Source organism: Tamandua tetradactyla, chromosome 12, assembly GCF_023851605.1.
Source record: "Tamandua tetradactyla isolate mTamTet1 chromosome 12, mTamTet1.pri, whole genome shotgun sequence".
Lineage (NCBI taxonomy): Eukaryota > Metazoa > Chordata > Mammalia > Pilosa > Myrmecophagidae > Tamandua > Tamandua tetradactyla.
The window spans coordinates 71,197,718-71,217,338 of NC_135338.1; the positions used below are offsets into that span (position 1 = coordinate 71,197,718).

General features: G+C 43.0%; 1 protein-coding gene across 4 annotated transcripts in view; it reads right to left on the reverse strand.

The window, feature by feature from the left end:
- The window catches only part of THSD4 (thrombospondin type 1 domain containing 4), a 691,564-nt gene that overhangs the window by 547,546 nt on the left and 124,397 nt on the right, over nt 1-19,621 (reverse strand). For all 4 annotated transcript variants that reach the window (XM_077123893.1, XM_077123894.1, XM_077123895.1 and 1 more), the window contains one exon: nt 820-1,267. In XM_077123893.1, coding sequence (XP_076980008.1) covers nt 820-1,267 — 448 coding nt within the window. The remainder of the gene's footprint in view (nt 1-819; nt 1,268-19,621) is intronic.

Sequence of the window (19,621 nt, forward strand, 5' to 3'; positions counted from 1 at the left end):
TCGATAATTCGCTCTGCCACTCACTAGCCGTGGAATCATCAAGTTATTTGACCTTCCTTTTCAACTGTAAAATAGAGAGAACAGCAAGTCCTTAGGGTTTAGAAAGGGATTAAATGAGGTAAGTTAGAAAAGTGCTTAGTTTGGTACAAGTTTATAATAATAGTAGTATTATTAAAATGTATGAAGATATCAATAAAGATTGAACTCATATTCAAAGTGAGTATTCAGTCTACACGCACCAGTAATACAGATATTGAAACTACTGAAATACCAGTTAGTAAATAACTATTGCCCAGAGCTCTGGGTTTTCTCTTCAGCTGTCCCAGCTCTTCCCCAAAGACATCTAGACTTCATGATACAATGCCTAAGAGTTTATGCCTGGAATAGGAAGTCATTAGGAATTTATTGGATGGTAACTACACTAGTCAATCCCACCCAAAACCCCATTTCCTTGGCACCTCCACCAGTTACTCTAAATCAGGAAAACTGTACCTGACCCACAGATCCATGAGCAAAAACAAATACTGCTGATGTAATCATCAAGGTTTGGGAGTTTGCTCGTTAGACAGCAACAGCTAATTAATACTATCATTAAGTGATTGTCAACGAACTGTTTAATAAGCTATATATAAGTTAATAAAGCAATAATTTTATTTTTTAAAGTATACATGGAGAGAAAAGAGAGGGAAGATTAAAAAAAACTGTTAACGCGGCCCCCCAAATCATGTCCTTGCCGTCTTCCCTGCGCTCACTGCTAACCAACAGAAAGATAAGAACAACCGCTGCTTCCAGGCCAAGGACAAGGGGATATATACTCACGTTGGTGTTGCACAGCTTATACTGCCTGTAAGCCCCAATGCACGAGATTGCTGAAGATCGGGCAGGCTGGGAGAAGCTCTGAGCTGTCCTGTGGGCCCCCACTCCATGGGTGCTGCTCATTTCTGGGCTGTGGAAGAGACTTGAGGCTGCAGGGAAGCCATGGTCATGGGTCAAAGGCAACTGGTAGACGGAGGCCTCTGAGGGCTGTAGTGCAGGATGAGGGTTGTTGTCGCTTTGGTACGGATTCCCATGCTGGGGGGCCCAGTTGGCCGGAGGGCTGTAGACATGGCTAGGACTAGATGGCCCTTGGGACCTGGAATGCCGGGGTGAGGGTCTCTGCCTCCGAAGCCTCTGTGGCATGTGTCCAGTATCTGTCTGCAGTGGTAAGATGTATGGAGCCTTACCATAACCATACTTCCCAGGGCCGATGGGACCTCGGGTCCTGCTCCTAAAGAGAGACACAGGAGAAGAAATGAAAAGACTCACACCATCTTCATGTCCACCCAGAAGCAGAGGTCCATGGTAGATGCGGATGGGTAGAAATGGAAGCTTTGGAGAGAGCCTCTGGTGGGTTAGGGAGGTATGGGCAGGGACCTCTAGGAGAAGGGAACATTATGGACAAACATACAGAGGCTGGAAAGTAGAGTGAAGGTAGGAATGAATCAGCAATAGATGAACAGTGGATGATGTGAGTCACTGAAAATAAGGTTAGAAAAATAAGCTGTAGTCAGTGTGTGACTTTCATGTCAGGGAGTTTGGGCATTTTTGTAGGTTCTAAGGAACCACTGAAGTATAAAGGTCTGATTGCAATTTTAGCCTTAGTAACTTTCCTGTTCACTTTGTTTCTGTTAATAATTTTGTTTTCACATTCAATTGTACCTGATATTTCAGATCCAGGTTCTAAACCATCATGCCATGAAAGCATTTCCAGGTAAGTAGAACTTTGCAAAGCAACCAAACTCTAATACATTCCCTAGGCCTGAATTGTACTTGGGTCAAACGCAATCCCTACAAAGATTAGAGGGGGGGTGGACAATTGGCTATTCCATAACTCTTGAGGTAGCCCACGTTGAGTAAGGGGTACATGGTCATCTCATTAGTATGAAACTTTAGATTTTGTCAAGATCTGAGAGACCTTAAGAAAATAATATAAACAGTGGTTTGCTAATGAATGTTTAACCACTGACTTTCCAAGGCAAAAAAAAGCCCTGATTTGTAGCATTTGCCAGTTTCCAGGCGGTAAATACTCTTACCATGGCTGATTTCAAGCTACCAATGTGAAGGTATAATCGATTTTAGCAAGCAGATACTAGTTGGCTCTAGTATGATGCTGCATATACATTTATTGTGCAGTTACTATTTGCAAAACACAGAGCAGGGAAAGGTGAAAACATTAAAAGTGAATCATCCACGGCTCTCAAGATCCTAACCTTACAAATGATCCTAACCTTAGAACCTAAGGCAGGATGGGGTAACAGCCTAGGAAGCCATACAAGTGTGCTTTGGGAGTTCAGAGCTGAGAGAAAGCAGTATTGCCTGGAGGGATGTAAGAAAGTTTCACAGTCATTGGTCTGAGAGCTGGAAGCACAGTTCCAACACTCTGTGGAAGGACTTCAGCAAGCCATCTAATTCTTATTTGTAAAATGACTGAACTGCGTTAAATGACCCCAGTGCTAAAATTAAATGCTTACATAATAATTAACTCTACATTTAAGAAAAACTGGAAATGTGCCCAAGGGTTTCTAGAGGATAGCCTGATTAAAACAACTTCATTAAAATGGCAATCAAGGTGAAACATTAATTTCTGCCCTTATGAGGAATTTCTTTCTTCACCCTCTATAACCACTGAAGACAAAATTTAACAGACCGCAACTAATTAATAACATCTTTATCACTAATTGCACCTTCACTCTTAGCTGATATGGTTTTGAATTAAACCATCCTGAAGTGTTTATTTTGCCTTTAGGCATCGCTTAATTAATCTTAGCAATGTGTGGGACTCAGTTAAGGATAGGGGATCAAGCATACCGCTTTAAGAGACACAATTTAAAAAGTAGTATTAAAAATTAAATCTAACTTGGATGTAATTTGCCTTTTCCTTCTTGTGGCAGGCCAGGTAAAATGAATGACATCATGCAAAACTGAAGGAAAGAACTTCTGTTTCTTTCTGTTTTCCTTTTTAAAGAGCCCAAGTCTACCGAAAATTCAAGGCTTAAGATAAATACTAGGTGGACAGACCAGCTGCAGGTAACAGAGAAATGAAGATGCACTGGAGATGTGCTTCTCAAACTTGACTGTGCATACGAATCACCTGCGGGTCTTACAAAAGTGCAGATTCTGACTCAGTGCAGATTAGGTAGGTGGGAGAAGCTGAGAGTCTGCATCTCTAACAAGCCCCCAGTGATGGCCATGCTGCTGGTCCACAGACCCACAGCAATGAGGAGCAAAGTCACACAACAGATTGAAATTCCAAACAAAAGGGTGAAAATTCAACAGCAAAATGTATCTATTTTAATGGCATAGATGGTTACGAAATTTTGAAAAGGAACTCTGAGTCTGTATCATTAAAGAGATCTGCTCACCTGGGATGGGCTGCCCAGATGCTTGGCAATTTCTGATGAACGAAGATGAACTTGATTTTATTACTGGGGAGCAGAGGAAGAACATGCTGTTGGCCAATGACTCAGGTAAGTGTCAGAGGCTGCCCATCGCTCCCAAGGGAGACAACATATGTATGCATGAATGTATATTTTTGTATTTCCACTCCCTGCTGTGAGGCCATGCTTGAACCAGAGAATCATTCAAAACCCACTGAGACAGCATCATCATTGGAAAGATGATGATTCCCAAAGTCCGTAACCAAACAAAAGAGAATGAGCAGCCAATGATGGTGTGATCATGAGATCACGATTTCTGCTCAGAACACTTGGACAAGCAGCAGACCCATTCTCTTTTGGCTGGGAGAACAACTGTTTTTCTTACGACTCAAGAGAGCTAATAATCTGGTGATGTGGAATGACCCTGTTCCCATCAGGACAAAGTCTATCTGACCATTTGCAAGGTGTCTACATGGAACTGGGCAGATTTATTATGTGGAGTAGTGATGATAAGCAAAGACGTGGCCAAAGAAATCCATGGGGCCAGTTAATCTTTCCACAAGATGTGGTGGGTGATTGCAGAGGAGAAGGAACTGGTAAGTTGATTAGTTGTATTTGGTCCTCCCATCTTTGGAAACGTACAGGAATTTTATTTTGGATTCCGTAGTTAAAGCTCTGGGTAATTTCTAAATTTCTAAGAGTGGGGCCTTGAGAAAGTAAATGGAAAATGCACAGTTTGGAGATCAAAACTGTGGGAGGCGACATACAGTGCTTAACTACTTGGACTCTGAAGGGTTCGAATTCCTGGTCTACCACTTACTAGTTCTGAAACGTCGGACAAGTTACTTAATCTTCCTATGCCTTAATTTCTTCAATCAGGGCCAGGATTAGGTTGAGGTGAGTGAGGCAAGGTCTCAAGGTTGTACAAGTGCTGGCTGGATACTGAGAGTGAGTGTTTCCTTAAATTTTGTGCTCAGAGCATCTCACTTGCCTCACCTTAGTCCCAGAGCTATATTCATTTATAAGTAAAGATGGTAATATTGCCTTTCTTATAGGTTTTTCTTTTCTTTTTTTTTGGCATGGTCAGGCACCGGGAATCGAATCTGGGTATCCGGTATGGTAGGCAAGAACTCTGCCACTGAGCCACCACGGCCTGCCCTCTTACAGGTTTTTGTAAAGATAATTGAATTAATAAGAGCAGAAGACTTAAAACAATGCATGACATAGATTATGCATCATATAAGTATTTGCTTTTGAAAAAAACAAATCAAAGCATGAGCTTGGCCATTTACTAGTGCTACAAACTCTGGCAGATAATGTACCTTCCATTTTCTTACTTAAAAAAATGAAAGCATGACAACTTCACACCTACTAAGACGGCTAGAATAAAAAAATACAGGCAATAAGAAGTTGATGAGGACATGGAGAAATTAGACACTGCCAGTGGGAATTTAAAATTGTGTGGTCACATAACAGTTTGGCAGTTCCTCAAAATGTTAAACATTGAGGTACCATATAACCCAGCAATTCCATTCCTAGTTATATATACCCAAGAAAATTGAAAACATATGTTTATGCAAAACTTATACATGAACATTTATAGAAGCATTATTCAAAATAGCCAGGAAGTAGGAAAAACCCAAATGCTTATCAACTGATGAATAAACAAGGTGTGGTATATCAATACAATGGAATGCTATTCAGTTATAAAAAGTAATGTGTGCTACAACATGGATGAACCTGGAAAACATTACGCTAAGTGAAAGAAGGCAAACACTAAGGGTACATACTGTATGATTCAAATTATATGAAATACCAAGAATAGGAAAATCCACAGATAAAGAAAGTAGAGCAGTGGTTTCTAGAGGCTGGGGGGTAGAGAGTATGGGCAGTGACTACTAATAGGTATGTGGTAATGAAAATATTCTAGAATTAGATAGTGGTGATGGTTACACAATCCTGTGAATAACCACTGATTGTTCAATTTAAAAGGATGACATTACGGTATATGAATGATATCTCAATAATGCTGTTTTTTTTAAATAAGAGCATGATAATTATCATCTTGCCTTCTTACAAGAATGTTGTGAGGATCAAATTAAGTTTATCAATGGGAAAGCAGTTTTTTATTCTGAAAGCATTAACCACCATTTGTTTCAACGACATTTAATAAGCCTTAGTTGAGCGCCTTCTAAAAGAATCACCTGTGATTTTTTTCCACTTATTCACATTTCCAGCCATGTCATCATAAATAAATGCAGAGGTTCCCCTCTGTCTCCGCACTCGCCGAGTACAGCTCAATCCAAGAACACGACATTTAGGGTGCTGACACAGGTTCCAGTCCCAGTTCTTCTACTTATCTACCACGGATGTCTGGGGAAATGTTTTTTTTTTCTTTAATTAATGGCTGCAAACAGCATTTTGGAAAGGGTAATAACCACATAAAGTATTTCGCTTAGGACACACTGGCTGCCATCCAGGAGCTCATTGTGTGTGGTGCTGTCCAGCTCCGTGATGTTAGTCCTGACAAGCCAGCGGGAGGATTCAAGCAGAGACACCATGCCCAGCCCACGTCGTCCCTACGCTAAACACTTACTCGGGAAAAGTGTGGTCGACCACCGCCGCCCACAACTGGCAACTCCCGCACTTCTAGTTCCCGCGCAGGCTCCTTTCCTGAGCACCAGCCCCCACACACACACCCAACCTTTAGGGGAGCACCCGCTTCTCGCCTGTGACATCCAGGCAACTCATCCGGGGATCTTATCAAAATGCAGCTTCGTATTCAGACCTGGGCCAGGCAGGTTCTGCATTCATAATGAGCTCCAGCATGATGCCTAGTCGGGGCTCTAGCGCCGCACTTCACGTAGTGAGGATCTAGACTGCGCCGCGCCACTCAGATGTTCCCACGAACTCCCCGAGCCTGAATTCACCAGCTTTTGCTCACAACACCATTCCCCCTCCAGGTCTTCCTATATTTTCTATCTTATTACTTCTCAAACTGGAGCGAGCATCAGTATCACCTGGAGACCTTACTGGACCACACTACTGGGACCCACCTCCTAAACAGAGTCTGGGTTAGGAGTTCCGGGATGGGACCCGGGACTCTGCATTTCTAGCAAGTTCCTAGATGGAGCTGATGCTGCCCGTCCCGGGCCCCACTAAGAGCTGGGCTCTAACTCGCTGGCCATGGCCACCATCCCTGTAAGGTTCCCAAGGCAGATGTCTTCCTGCCTCTCTCCCTGCCTCTGTGTATCAAATCCAAACTCCCAGCTCAGCCAACCCCAACTGCACAGCACAGCTCCTGCCACATGTCTTGTCCAGGAATTGCAAAGACCACTCACCCACCCTGTTCCTTGCAGTTTCCCCACAGGCTGGCCCCATTCATCTTTGTGCTTTTGCACAGGCTGCTGGCTCCTCCGAGGCTGCTCCTTCCCAAGACCACTGCCTGAAATGACTACCTACTCTCCCTCCAGGACTTAGCTGAAGCATTTCTTCCTGGAATTAATGCTTCATTAAGTTACTTCATTCAATTAAATGCTTCATTAATCAATGTTTCTGGAAATCTGCCAGGTCCAAACCTCACCCTGAAACTCCAATCCACAGAATCGATGTCCTTTTCTTTTGCCCTCCACCTGACGCTGTGTAATATTCTCACAGCACAATAATCTTTCATCACACTTATTTGCTTACACGCCTGCCTTACTTTTCTAGATGCGGGCACCTTGAGGGTGGGGCTATGTCTAACTTATCTTATGTCCCTAGAACCTAGTACAATGACTGGCCCATACTAGGTGCTCATAAGTGACTGCTGAAAAGCTGAAGCTGCAAATCACCAAAGTCAAGGATCCCTCCTCCCTTGTTATTTCATTTGTTTCTTTTATGCTATTTAAAATATCATATTTTTAAAAAATATTTTTTATACCGTTGTGGCACTGAGGACCAGGCCACCTTCCTCTATGTAGGAATATGGTGTGGGGAAGAAACTGGAGCTCAGAATGGAAAGGAGGGTCCAGCGGGGGCTGGGACTCAGCCTTCACTCTCAAAAGGAAGGAAGAATTGAGAGGTCATGGGTGCCCCAGGCTTACCGGTCAGAGTCACAGTCACCTAGGCAAAGCTGTTAGCAATCGGTGGCCACAGCATGGCTTCCCACCTCTTTTCTAAGTTTCCAGAACGGAGTGGAATGGACAGAGTAAGAACCCTACCCTCCGGAAGCCAGACTGTTTGCCTGTCTTACACTATCCATGTTTATTTCCCTTTTATTCTCCCTTAGAGCTCAGTGGAGTCTCTGAGAGTCCAGCCTCGCTCAGCTGTGCTAACATGAACCCTTCAACAGCCCAGCAGCGTGGGGGCCCGCCTGTGAGCACACACAGGGGACGGAGCCTGAGAGCCCCAGGGGAAGCGGGACTCAGAGAAGTGAGCTGGGCAAGATGTCCCTCTGCATGTGGGAAGTTCCCTGCACTGCTTCACTGTGGAGGTTCCAGGTTTTACAGTGTTGACAGGGGGCATTCCTTACCATCAGGTACCTAAGTTGCTAGGTAAATATGAATAAATTCTTCCACAGGTAAGATGGGAAGGAGGCTCGTGAGATGGAGGCTTACTTATTCCTGGAGACAGGTGATAGGATCAGGAATGGATGTAAGGGACTGTTCTAGATACTTCTGAGAAAATCTATGGTCCTAATGAATTTCTGTAAACCTAATGAGTAATATCCATATAATTTAAAGGGATCCTTTATGTTGAATTTGCACTTTGCATTGTCATTATATATCAAAAACCAAACTCAAACCAAGACCATTTGGGGCAAATTTACCAGGCCAGACTTAGCACCTAAGACAGGCCTGCTGAAGCAGGACGCGGAGTTCACAGATCCAGGTTACAAATGTGGGAATGCCACATCTAAGGGTTTCCCTCTACACCAGCTTTCAAACTACACATGCTCTTTTCCCCCTTCTCTTCTCCTCCAAGAAACAAAGCATTTCCACTTGGCAATTTAAATAAGTTTGGGGCAGGAGGGAGGTGATTTGCAATTACTATTAAGTGAAATGCTTTTTCCAAAATCCATTAATGTGACCAAATGCATCTTTAAAAGACTTTTTTTAAAAAATCTGGGCAGAAGGAATTTTGCCTAGGAATTATTCTTTGTGTGTACTTATATAGGTACACAGAGATCTGGGTGCAGGAGGCTCGCAGCAGCTCGGCTTGAAACAGGATGACGTTTCTAAGGTACTAGCTAGTGCATTTCCCCTCTCACTAATCTCTCCTCGCACCTCCCTCCCCCTGCCTCCAGCTATTCTAAGATGAAGTGGAGGTTACCGCCCAGAGAAGGGAAGATTCAAAGGGATCAGCATAAGGAGACAGAAGATTTCCCCACAATTTTTAAAAACTGGGCTTTGCAAATGGCAAGAGCCAAAGTCTGGGGCACAGAAAGCAGAAAGTTTATACCAAAGAAACAAAGAAGGTGTAGGAACTTTGGAATTATTTTCCAAATCCAAAGGAAATTAAGAAGCCACCAGCAGGTAGTGTAGGAAGAGCTGAGAGGCAGTAAAGCAGAGTTTAGGCCAGCATGCCTGAGCCCTGGGGAATGGGAGCTGGGCTCCATGCTGGCTGGGCACAGGGGGCAAGAGAAACCCTAGACCGCTTAGGGACCTTGAGAGAAGAGACCTGCCAGCTTCGTGGAGAAGCCTGTGTCCAGCATGTCACCTGGCCAAGGGATCAGTAACAGCTGAGGGAGGTGTCAGGGTGCAGCGCTTCATACCACATGAGTTCATGGGTCAACCCAAAGGGGTCTACTGTGGTTCTAGCAAAGACACAGAGCACATGGCCCTGGGCAACCAGAGGTCAGAGAGGCACGTGTGGAGATTGTGGGAGCAATTGCAGCAAGGGCAGAAGGCAGTCAGTAAAGCAAAGCAGACCCCATTCACCAAGAATGCACACACGCTCCTTCCCTGGGGACCCAGGCCACCCCCAGGGAGAGGGGAAAAGGAGAGTAAGAGCAAGGGGGAGAATCCTGACTGAACTGATGATGTTTAACACAAAGTGTCTGTGTTTCCTGGAATTGGCAATGTTCTCCTGTTGCAGTAGGAATAGCAGTCCATGAGCCATGACAAGTTTAGTTATGGAACAACAAATTGCATTTTGCATATCTGAGTTGTGACTGTAAATTATAAACCTGAGAAAACCTAAGCAACCTTCAACAGGGGAATAAGGGACTAGTCAGATGATGGTACACACAAATGCTGGCGTACTAGGAAGCTATTTAAAAGAATGAGGCAGTGGAATATATACAGAAAGGTCTCCAAAATGTAGTTAAGCAAAAAAGAAAAGACAGAAAGAACCAAAGAAAGGAAAAGAAAAGAGAAAAATGGATAAGTATATGAAAATGCATGCACATGCAGGATACATTTCTGGAAAATGAAACTTCCACTGGGAAGCCTAATGAGAGGGTTGAGTTGAGGCAGCCTCATCTGTCCTTGCTCACCTTTTTGTACTATCATTAGAAATACCTATTTTTGACTTCTGTATAGGATTTCAATTTATGACAGTGATATAAAAGAACACTAACGTGACTTCGACTCAAATTTCTAAAAAATGTAACTGTTCATGGATGTGGGAAGTACCATGAAGAAAAAATACAGAGATTTCCCACTAGAACTCTCTCTAAGGCTCTGTCTCGTCTTTAGCAACACCATGAAGAGAAACCAAGTCAGTATAATACACAGTTCTTAAATACACAGACATTTCAACTGGACACAAAAATAACTAGTTTTAGATGCCCCAAAGACTGGAGAGAAATAGGGAACAAACATTCTTCTGAAATGTCACTGTCAATAACAGTCAGATAGTTCCAGAAAGATTGTAAATTAGCAAAGCTCATCATCACACATCTGGAAGCTTCAGTAGTCTGACTATGCTTGGAAAACATAAGCAATAACTCACAGACTCTCCAAGCCAAGATTTTCAGTGATGATATCACAGCGGGTATTCCCCATTTAGCTAAGAGCATCTCCATCCATCAGGAACCCAAATCAGGAACCTCATGTACTCTGAACTTCTCTCTCCATTAGATCTGTCTTTATAAACACAACCCTTATCACTGCCTCTATTAAAGGAGTGAGTCATCAACATGGCAACATAATCCATCCCCTGAGAAAGCCTCCCCAGAGATTTAGTAAATTTGCTGAGAACTCTGAAGGACTCCACAAATGCTGACTCAAAGAAACAGAAAAATTTCGAGTAGGAAAAGACCATCCCAGACCTCCAGTCCATCCCCATTCCCCTCCCCGTCACTTGGTCCCATGACGCTTGTGAGTCACACTGAGGCAGCACAGTCCAGTCCTTCCCACCATGGACAGAGACTGGAGAGTGACTCAGAGCAGCAAGTTAGAACTCCAGGCAGACCCAGGTATAGGGACCTTAATCTGCAGAGACTCGGCAGAACACCAGCCACTGAAGAGAGTGCTGCATACAAAAGGGCCCCTGAGGGGAGGTGGGGGAAGACCAGGAGAGAAATGCAGCCAAGAACTGCTGTGCCCTCCCTCAATCCAGTTCCAGTCAGCTGGACCACCTAAAGGCAAACTGACTTTTCAAAAGTGACCCACCTTTGTGGATTGACCCAATCTGGCTCTCTGGGGCAGGACACCCTAACAGGGAAAACGTGGAGGCAGAAAAGACTCACTGAAAAAGAAAAGCGGGTGGGGGTGAGGGTTTAAACTGAACTGCTATAAGATAAGACAGGTCCCAGAAACGAAAAGTGTAGGGAAGCTGAATGAGGGAGAGAATTTAAACAATCACGGGAGCTGGGGAGAAAGGTCTGCAGAAAAACAGAACACATCAAGATTCCCAGAGAAAGAGTAGAGGAAAAGAAGCTCTCTCCTGGAGGTAAAACAAAAAGTGCAGTCTTTAAAAATCACACTGCATATACAGATGCAAGAATCACGTGAAGAAGAGCTGAGAAAATCTGAATAAACACAAGCTATTCTAAAATCTAGAATGAGTTAGACAAAGCATCAGTGAAGAGCCCTAATACAAAGCCATTAAACAATAAAACTATAGAAAAATGGTGATCAGATGCCCAGACATCAGCAAAATATTGCAAGCCATACTAAGAAGCAGAGATATATGGCCAAGTTAACAAATTAAAACTTCAGAGAAGACTCAGAAGTTGGGACAACTAATCCAAGATGTGCAAACAATCTCCTAAATCAATCAAGGAGATGAAGGAAAAAATTTATAAAGAGATAAATGATAATGAGAAGACAATGTATGAGCATAAAGAAGAAGTTTAAAGTATAAAAAGAAAGATAAAAGAAATTATTGGGATGAAAGGTACAATAACACACTTATTTCCAAATGATTTTTGATAAGGCTGCCAAGTGCTCTCAGTTGGGAAGGAAATGTCTCTTCAACAAATGGTGCTGGGAGAACTGGATACCCATATGCAAACAAATGAAAGAGAACTCTTATCTCCCTCACAGGTATTTTAGTTCTTGAAGGGCAAAGCTTATAAATTTCTGATTCAGATATATAATCTCTGACAGCAGCAGGGAGGGTCTGACACAATAGGTACTCAGTGAATGTTTGTTGAAATAACACACTGAGCAATTAATAGCTCAACATTTCTAAGTGAGGAATCCATAATGCTACCTCTGTGGATCATTTAATAGAGACAAAAAAGCTCTCAGGTGCAATAAGTAAGTCAAGGCCACCCACACATCCAGATGGGAAGCAAAGAGAGCTGGAGAAAACACAAGTCAAAGCCATCGGTCACCTAGAGACCTAAGTGCCCAAATTACAGGGAAGAAGAATGGGAAGAGAGCAGCAACTAAGAACCAAAAATGTGTGTTCACCAAGAAGCCAGATGATCCACATCAAGCTGGACTGAAAGGAATTAGCAGGCTAAAACTGGAGAGAGAGCCCCATTTCCCTAAAACTCACCCTATTCTATCATGATCACCGGACAAAGGGAGAAAGGATATCGTGCTAAGTTCAAACAGAATGCATGCAAATGCTTAGGCTGCATGCAGATGTCTTTTAAGAAGTTCAGGTGATTGACACTACTGCAAGGGCTGTTCTAGGCAATAAATTATCTGGTGTCTACTGAAGATAAGAGGCAAAACTCTGACCCGTCAGAGAACTAAAAATTATGATACAAACAAAGGCTTTCCTGGTTGCCTACTGTGTGGCACATGGTCTTGCACACACATTAGCCAGTTTGCTCAGACCTGTCCCAGGAAATGCTGAAAGTCCAGATCTAAAGACCATACTGAGAATCAGCTGTCAGGTTTGCTCTGAGCACTCAAAGAAGGATTCCAAAGATTTACAAGCATGCTTTAGGGAGAGGGGGTGGGCACAGGGGGAAGTGGTAAATCTGTTTTAATAAAGGGAAAGAGATCTTTCCACAGATGGATTCAGGAGCCTACCAGGAGTCAGGAAGCAAGCAGCCTAGGGAAAGGAGGCACAAAGGTGGCTCTAGAGCAGCTCAGAGTTCAAAGGATCCTTTTTGCCCTAGGAAGGTAAGCTTCAAGAAAACCCCATCCTCAGGGACCTACCCAGCGGCCTCTCAGGAGGTGAGGTCCATGGGCTGCCTCCACTCAAAACATTAAACAAAACATGACAGCAACCTTGAGAGCAGACCCATTCTTTCTGGGGACAATGATTTCACAAGATGACGTAGACTGATTCCAGTATGTTGCCAACGGGCTCTCCTTTTTTAGAGGATCCTATTTGAAAAGCAGCCAAGTATCTCTAAGAGCAAGTCATCCCTACTGCTCATAGGTGCTGCTATGCAGCTGAATGATCCTGGGTTTCCAGCACAGACCTGCAGGAATCAGTCTGGGTCCAGAGTATGGATGAATAAGGACACATAAATGGGCCCTCAAAGAAACCAACTTCAGGCCAATAAGAAGCAATGGCGTCAAGGGCTGCAGATGCCACTTAGAGTTGAGTAGGTTATTCGCTGTACAAGGGCACCCAGGAGTTGAAATCCAGTGTGCACTCCCAGTAGGGAGATAAATCTGGCCAGAGAAGAGGCCACTGTTTTTGGATTTGCAAGAAATGAGCTTGAAAGTCCATGAGAGAGGCATTTTTATTTAAGTTTGAGTTAATGTCGGAGACTCAATGGCAAAGGATAATGATTGCCTCATTCTATTTTGTTCCCAGCAAGGCATCCCTGAAGATATTGAGAGTAAGCAATCAGCTGGGACAAAAGGGGCAACATGGGATAGTAGAAAGAGCCCATGTATTCCAGCAGACAGCCCCATCAGCCACTTATTACCTGTGTAGTCAGAGGCAAGTCACCCTGAGTCTATTTCCAGTGATAAACTGGGGAGAACAATGCCTACTGTATCTGTCTGCTGTGTGGATTAAATGAAATAATGCAGGTAAAGTGCCCAGAAGAGGGTTGGCCCTCAGGGGACATTCCATAAATGGTGGTCGCCAAGACAGCTGCACAGCCCTGAATTCAGGCAAGAGATACAGCACCATTAACCTTGATGGGTCAGGTTCATTGCAGGAACAGGCAGCCAAATATGGGAGGGAACAATACTAATAGGCTTTGCATGAAAAAAACAGTAAATGCATTCATTTCTCCAGCATAACTGAGAAGAGATCTCTTGGGAGTCAAACCTTCTGCTCATGTGGGTTGTAATCTGAACCTGAGCGGCCCTCCAGCACCATAGGGTTTTAGGGGAAACCAAATGAGATCACCTCTGGAGCACAGTGCCTGGCTAGTGCTAGTGCTGATGCTATGTAAATGCCAGCTCCTAACCCCTTTCCCCTGGAGATGCTCAGATAGTGCCCCCTATCCTAGAGGCTGGCTCCCGCTGGTTGAAGGAAGTTGAAGAACTATTTTCTGTAAGTGCTACTGAATTCATTAATACAACAGCAATAATATTAAAATGCCAACGAGCATTTCCTGACCATCTTTTATATGATAGGTTCTATGGAGGAAGTGAAAATATTTCTCCCATGTTCTAGAAGTCATCTCTCCAGTCTGAATTTTTATACCACCTTATATGTACCTACTTAGCATATATCACTTCATTTTTTATTTATTATAATGATGAACTATTTCAAGTATAATGATTATTTGTAATGCATGATATATAATTTTCTTCCTCACATTAGTGGAAGTCATTTAGGTACACGACTGTCAACTGTCAGTGAATTGAAAGGAACACGGATTTGTTCTAAAATTTTACTCCATGCCCCCAAATATTTAGTGTAGGATATATAAATGAATACATTCAGTATTTCAAGATAGCAATCATTTACTGAACACCTGTCAAGTGCTTTATGTATGTTATCCCACATCAGTGCAAACAGGAAAGAAGGTCATTACTCCTATTTGATAAAGGACGAAACTGAGTCTCAAAGACATTAAACAACTTGCCCAAGCTAGTAAGTCTGTGTGAACTGATATTATTGTAATATTAACCAATGTTACCAACAGAATAAATGGTAAGCTCTCCATAGGCTAAAAAACCTGCAATATAGTAGAGCTTCTAAATACTGAATTGCCATTCACAGGAGATTATAGAGATGGACTATCTGGAATGAGCATTTCACTGGGAAACAGGGGAAATATTACTGTTTCCCCCAAAATCCAGAAAGAAAACATTTTTAGCATTAGACCTTGATGAACTGTGTTCCAATCACCAAGGAAAAGGGAAATCCCACTTAAGTGCTCCTGACTCCACATGGTAACCAAATGTTTTATATGAATAAGATTCATGAGGTCCAATTACCCATTATCTTACCCTATAATGGGTAATTGGAGCTGAAGGGATACAGACTGTGCACCAGGACTAGATACAAAAACTCAAAAATGGACAGCACAATACAACCTAATTGCAATGTAATTATGTTAAAACACTGAATGAAGCTGCATCTGAGCTATAGTTTTTTTTTGTTTGTTTGTTCTGTTTTTTATATATATTTTTTGTATTTTTTATTTTTTTTCTATATCATTTTATTTCTTTTTCTGTTGTCTTGCTATTTCTTTTTTAAATCGATGCAAATGCACTAAGAAATGATGATCATACATCTAAAAAAAAAGATTCATGAGGGACTAAAGAAAATATTGTGTGCCTGGAGGTCACCAGGAAGAGGAAAAGGACAAGGGCAAGGGCTGACCTGAGATATTAGGCTGAGAAGGAGTGGGGGGTAGGAAGAGAATCTAGAACAGTGGTTGAGAGCAGGGCCCTGAAGCCAGACTTTCTAGTTCAGATCCCTATTCTGCAACCTACTAGCTCTGTGATGAGGCCCATCACCTTGTCTATCTAAACCCTGAGTTAATATACAAGAGGACACATTACCTCCGAGTCCTATGAGGCTTAGAGCCTTATACAGAGTGTATTAGTTTCCTCTGGCTGCTATAACAAATGACCAAAACTTGGTGGCTTAAAACAACAAAAGTTTATTCCCTCACAGTCTGGAAGCCAGAAATCCCAAATCAATTTCACCCAGCCTAAATCAAGGGGTTGGCAGGTCCACACTCTCTCCAGAGGCTCTAGAGGAAAACCTGTTCCTTGCCTCTTTCAGCTTCCAGTGGCTGCTGGCATTCCATGGCTTGTGGCCACATCACTCCAATTGTCGAGGTATCTTCAAATCCTTTTCTGCTCTATCTTCACATCACCCGCTCTGCCCCACCTTCACATTGCCTTCTCTTCTCTGTGTCTGTGTCAAATCTCTCTGTGTCTCTCTCTTATAAGGACACTTATGATAACATTTAGGGCCCACCCAGATAATTCAGGATAATCTCCCCATCTAAAGATCCTCAACTTAACCATATCTTCAAAGACCCATTTTCCAAATGAGGTAACATTTACAGGACCCAGGGGCTAGGACCTGGTATTTCTGGGAGAGGGGAGGGCATCGTTTAACCTAACTACATATATTAAACTCCCAGTAAACACTGCTGTTGTTATGATTATTAGAGATGAGCCAAAAGAATTATATATTCAGGAAAGAGTCTATGAATGGAAAAAAACTATGGAGGAGCTATTAGCACCTTATAAGAGAACCAACAAGGAAGAGATTTATAATATAGCTCAACCACAGCAGGGGTCCCCCAGAGCCATCTCACATTCCAGTAAATTACCTGTATCCAAATTATAGCTTCAAGGTGGCAGTGGGAAGAGCAGAGGCTTTGGAGTAAGGCAACCCTGAGTTGAAATCCCAGCTCTGCACCTTGCTGGAACAGGATGCTGGGTATCCTATGTCAGCTCAGCCTCAACTGTAAAACAGGGCTGTGTAAGGGTTAAATGACATGTGTAAATAATGTTGTACACAGCAGGTACTATATAAACGGTTATTATTCCTATAGCTGAATCAACAATGGGTAGAGGCTCCTGCAGGTGGGATATGTAAAAGACAGGACAATGATCCAGAGTACAGCAGGAAATTTGCCCTCTACCAGCCTCACATGAAAGCATCTCATCCGGGGCTGGCACCAGGCACTTGCTAAAGAAGCTTTAGTGATCCCAGGTGCAGAGTTGAGACCCCTCTTCTGGGATACACATATTACAGTCAGGCTTTTTCCAAAGCCCATCACAGCATTCCTCTGGAACCTGCCGTTACGAATGACTTGGAGGAGGTTCAATGCAGCATTCTTAGAGCAAATGTGATCTTTGTTCTGATAACTAATGAAATGCCACAAGAAACAAACAAGGGCTCTTTGGAGTCTTGTCTGAGATCAGAGTAATTCAAGCTTAAAATCTGGCTCCAATCTTTCCTAACCTACAGGCAAAAATGTACGTACAGTGAGCCCAGCTCTGCTACAAAGTACTGGAAAGGGCTAAGGTTTCCGATTTAGAAACCAAAGCACATTAAAACACCACTTATCTGGTTAGCATCATCAGGTAACTTCTTGTCAAACAAGTCACAGACTAAGTGGAATTTCTGCTTCAGAAGGTATAGAAACAAAACTTTCCTTGAAGAAGGAAAACCTAAACTACCAAAACCAGTGGTGTGGACATCTCAGATAGATGTACCTGCCTTCTCTGCTAACTGCCCAGGGAAGCTGGGGAAATTTTCCAAAGAGAAATGCAGATGAGGCCACGTGGTTTCCACCCCCTTGTATGAAACAAGACTCCCCAGGTATCAAGTGAGGTTCAGGAAATCGGCATGTGGCTTTGTGAACTTTAATTAACAGCAAGCTTCCCTGTGCAGAATGATGAAGGAGCCCACTCGGACACAGGGCAATACAATTTGCTCCAGATTAATGATGAAATGATGAAATGCAAATAGTCTCCAAGAGAGTAGGCAGGAAGAGAGGAGCTGAATAAACAAATGGTTGCTGTCCTCATCCATGGACAGTTCTCCGGGGAAGTGGGGCTGGGGAAGCGGGGGTAAACCTGTGATCTAGGCCTGGTCCTGCTGTCCCATTTGAAAATTAACAAACCTTCGGAGTGAATACACACAGGCACGTGCACATACACACACTCACGTGCAGCCGCGTGCATGGACATAACGACAAAATTACGAAAGGAACAGAAGGCTCTAAATTCCAAAGATCATCTGGTCAATAATAAAAAATAACAATCGGGATTTGTTATGGAACAGTGACAACATGTTTTTCAAAGTACTTTTATAACTGTTACTTCATATGAGCTTCACAAGAGGCCTGTGTGGTAGACAGAAGTCAGATAATTACCTAGATTTTATAGCTTAGATTAAGTGATTCCCGTAGGTCACCCTGTTAGCAAGTGATGGAGCTTAAACAGGAGGTAGGGCCTAAGGGCTCCCGGTCCAGGGCTTTCAGTGAGGTCAAAATGTGAATGCTGGGGCGGGCCGCGGTGGCTCAGCGGGCAAAGTGCTTGCCTGCCATGCCGGAGGACCTCGGTTCGATTCCCGGCCCCAGCCCATGTAAAAAACAAACAAACAAACAAAATACAATAAAACAAGAAAATGTTTAAAGATGTTTTCCTTCCTTCCATCCTTCCTTCCTTCTCTCTGTCTTTCCTTCCCTTCCTCCCTCTCTCAAAAAAAAAAAAAAAAAAAAAAATGTGAATGCTTCCGACAGAGAAGGGCTAAAGCCTAAGGAAGACCAACAAAAGAAGGTCAGATGTATAAAACGACACCTTTAAGAAAAACTCAAGTTATGAATGGAAGTCTCTACTCAGGGATCTGAAGGCTTGTGACACCAATGCACGCAGAGGGAGGAGAGTCCCACGCCCCAGAAACGTGTGAAAACATACCTGAAAGCTGTGTCTCTTGGCCACCTTCTTCTCTCCCTATTATACTCGATGGCAGAAATGACGGTGGGAACATTTGAAAGAGCAACTGAGCATAAGCAAGGCATCAACACAGAGCCAAAGACAGACCTGGACGAACGGAATAGGACCCTGTATTTTAGAAATGTGGCAAGTGTGGCCCAAAGAAACGCTTCGCCGGTTAATCGAAGCATTAATGGCAGAGCTGAACAACGTCCTGGACTCGGGGCTTTGAATGCGCTCTTCATTCTATACACCAAGCTGCCTCGGGTAGCTGTCGTTTTTAACTTCATTACAGTCAGTGTTTTTACCTGACACTATATGTGGAAAGAACACTTAAGAGTTGGGTGGGCCATTTTTCATTGAGTACCTTGTAGCCTAAAAAACTTTTCTTCTGACCACTCAGCCACTCAACCACCTAAACTCGTGCTCACCGATGAAACACACTCATTCAGCTTGCTTGTTGTTACAGCATTTGGCTTTAGCCTAAATACTAACAGTGGTAGAATGACTTGGTAAATTACGGCTTATTCTCTCAGGAAAGTATTGTGGAGTAATTTAAGATGACACTTAAAAGGACTTGATAGCAATTCTGAAACATACTTATGATTAAGCAATCAAAAATTTTATCTCTATTCTGATTTTAACTACATTTAACATATATTTATGGCCAAATACTGAAAGGGAATAGGATATAATGACAGATTTATATTCATAGGATGATGTGATTTGGATAAACTTTACTTTGCCTTTGCAAAAAAAAAAAGTCAGGTGGGGAAAAGCAGGGTTTTTCTTCTTCTTTTTCATGGAAATAATATTGCTAAATTTGCCACAGAGAACACCCAGACGTGATGTAGGCCTCGTGGCAGATGGTCTGATGACATGGGTTACTGTCTCCTTACCTGAGTATTCTTAAAACCCCAAAGATGCAAGTTCTGTGACAGCAGCTGACAAATCCCCCCTCCAAGACGTTCATGCCCTAATCCCCAGAAC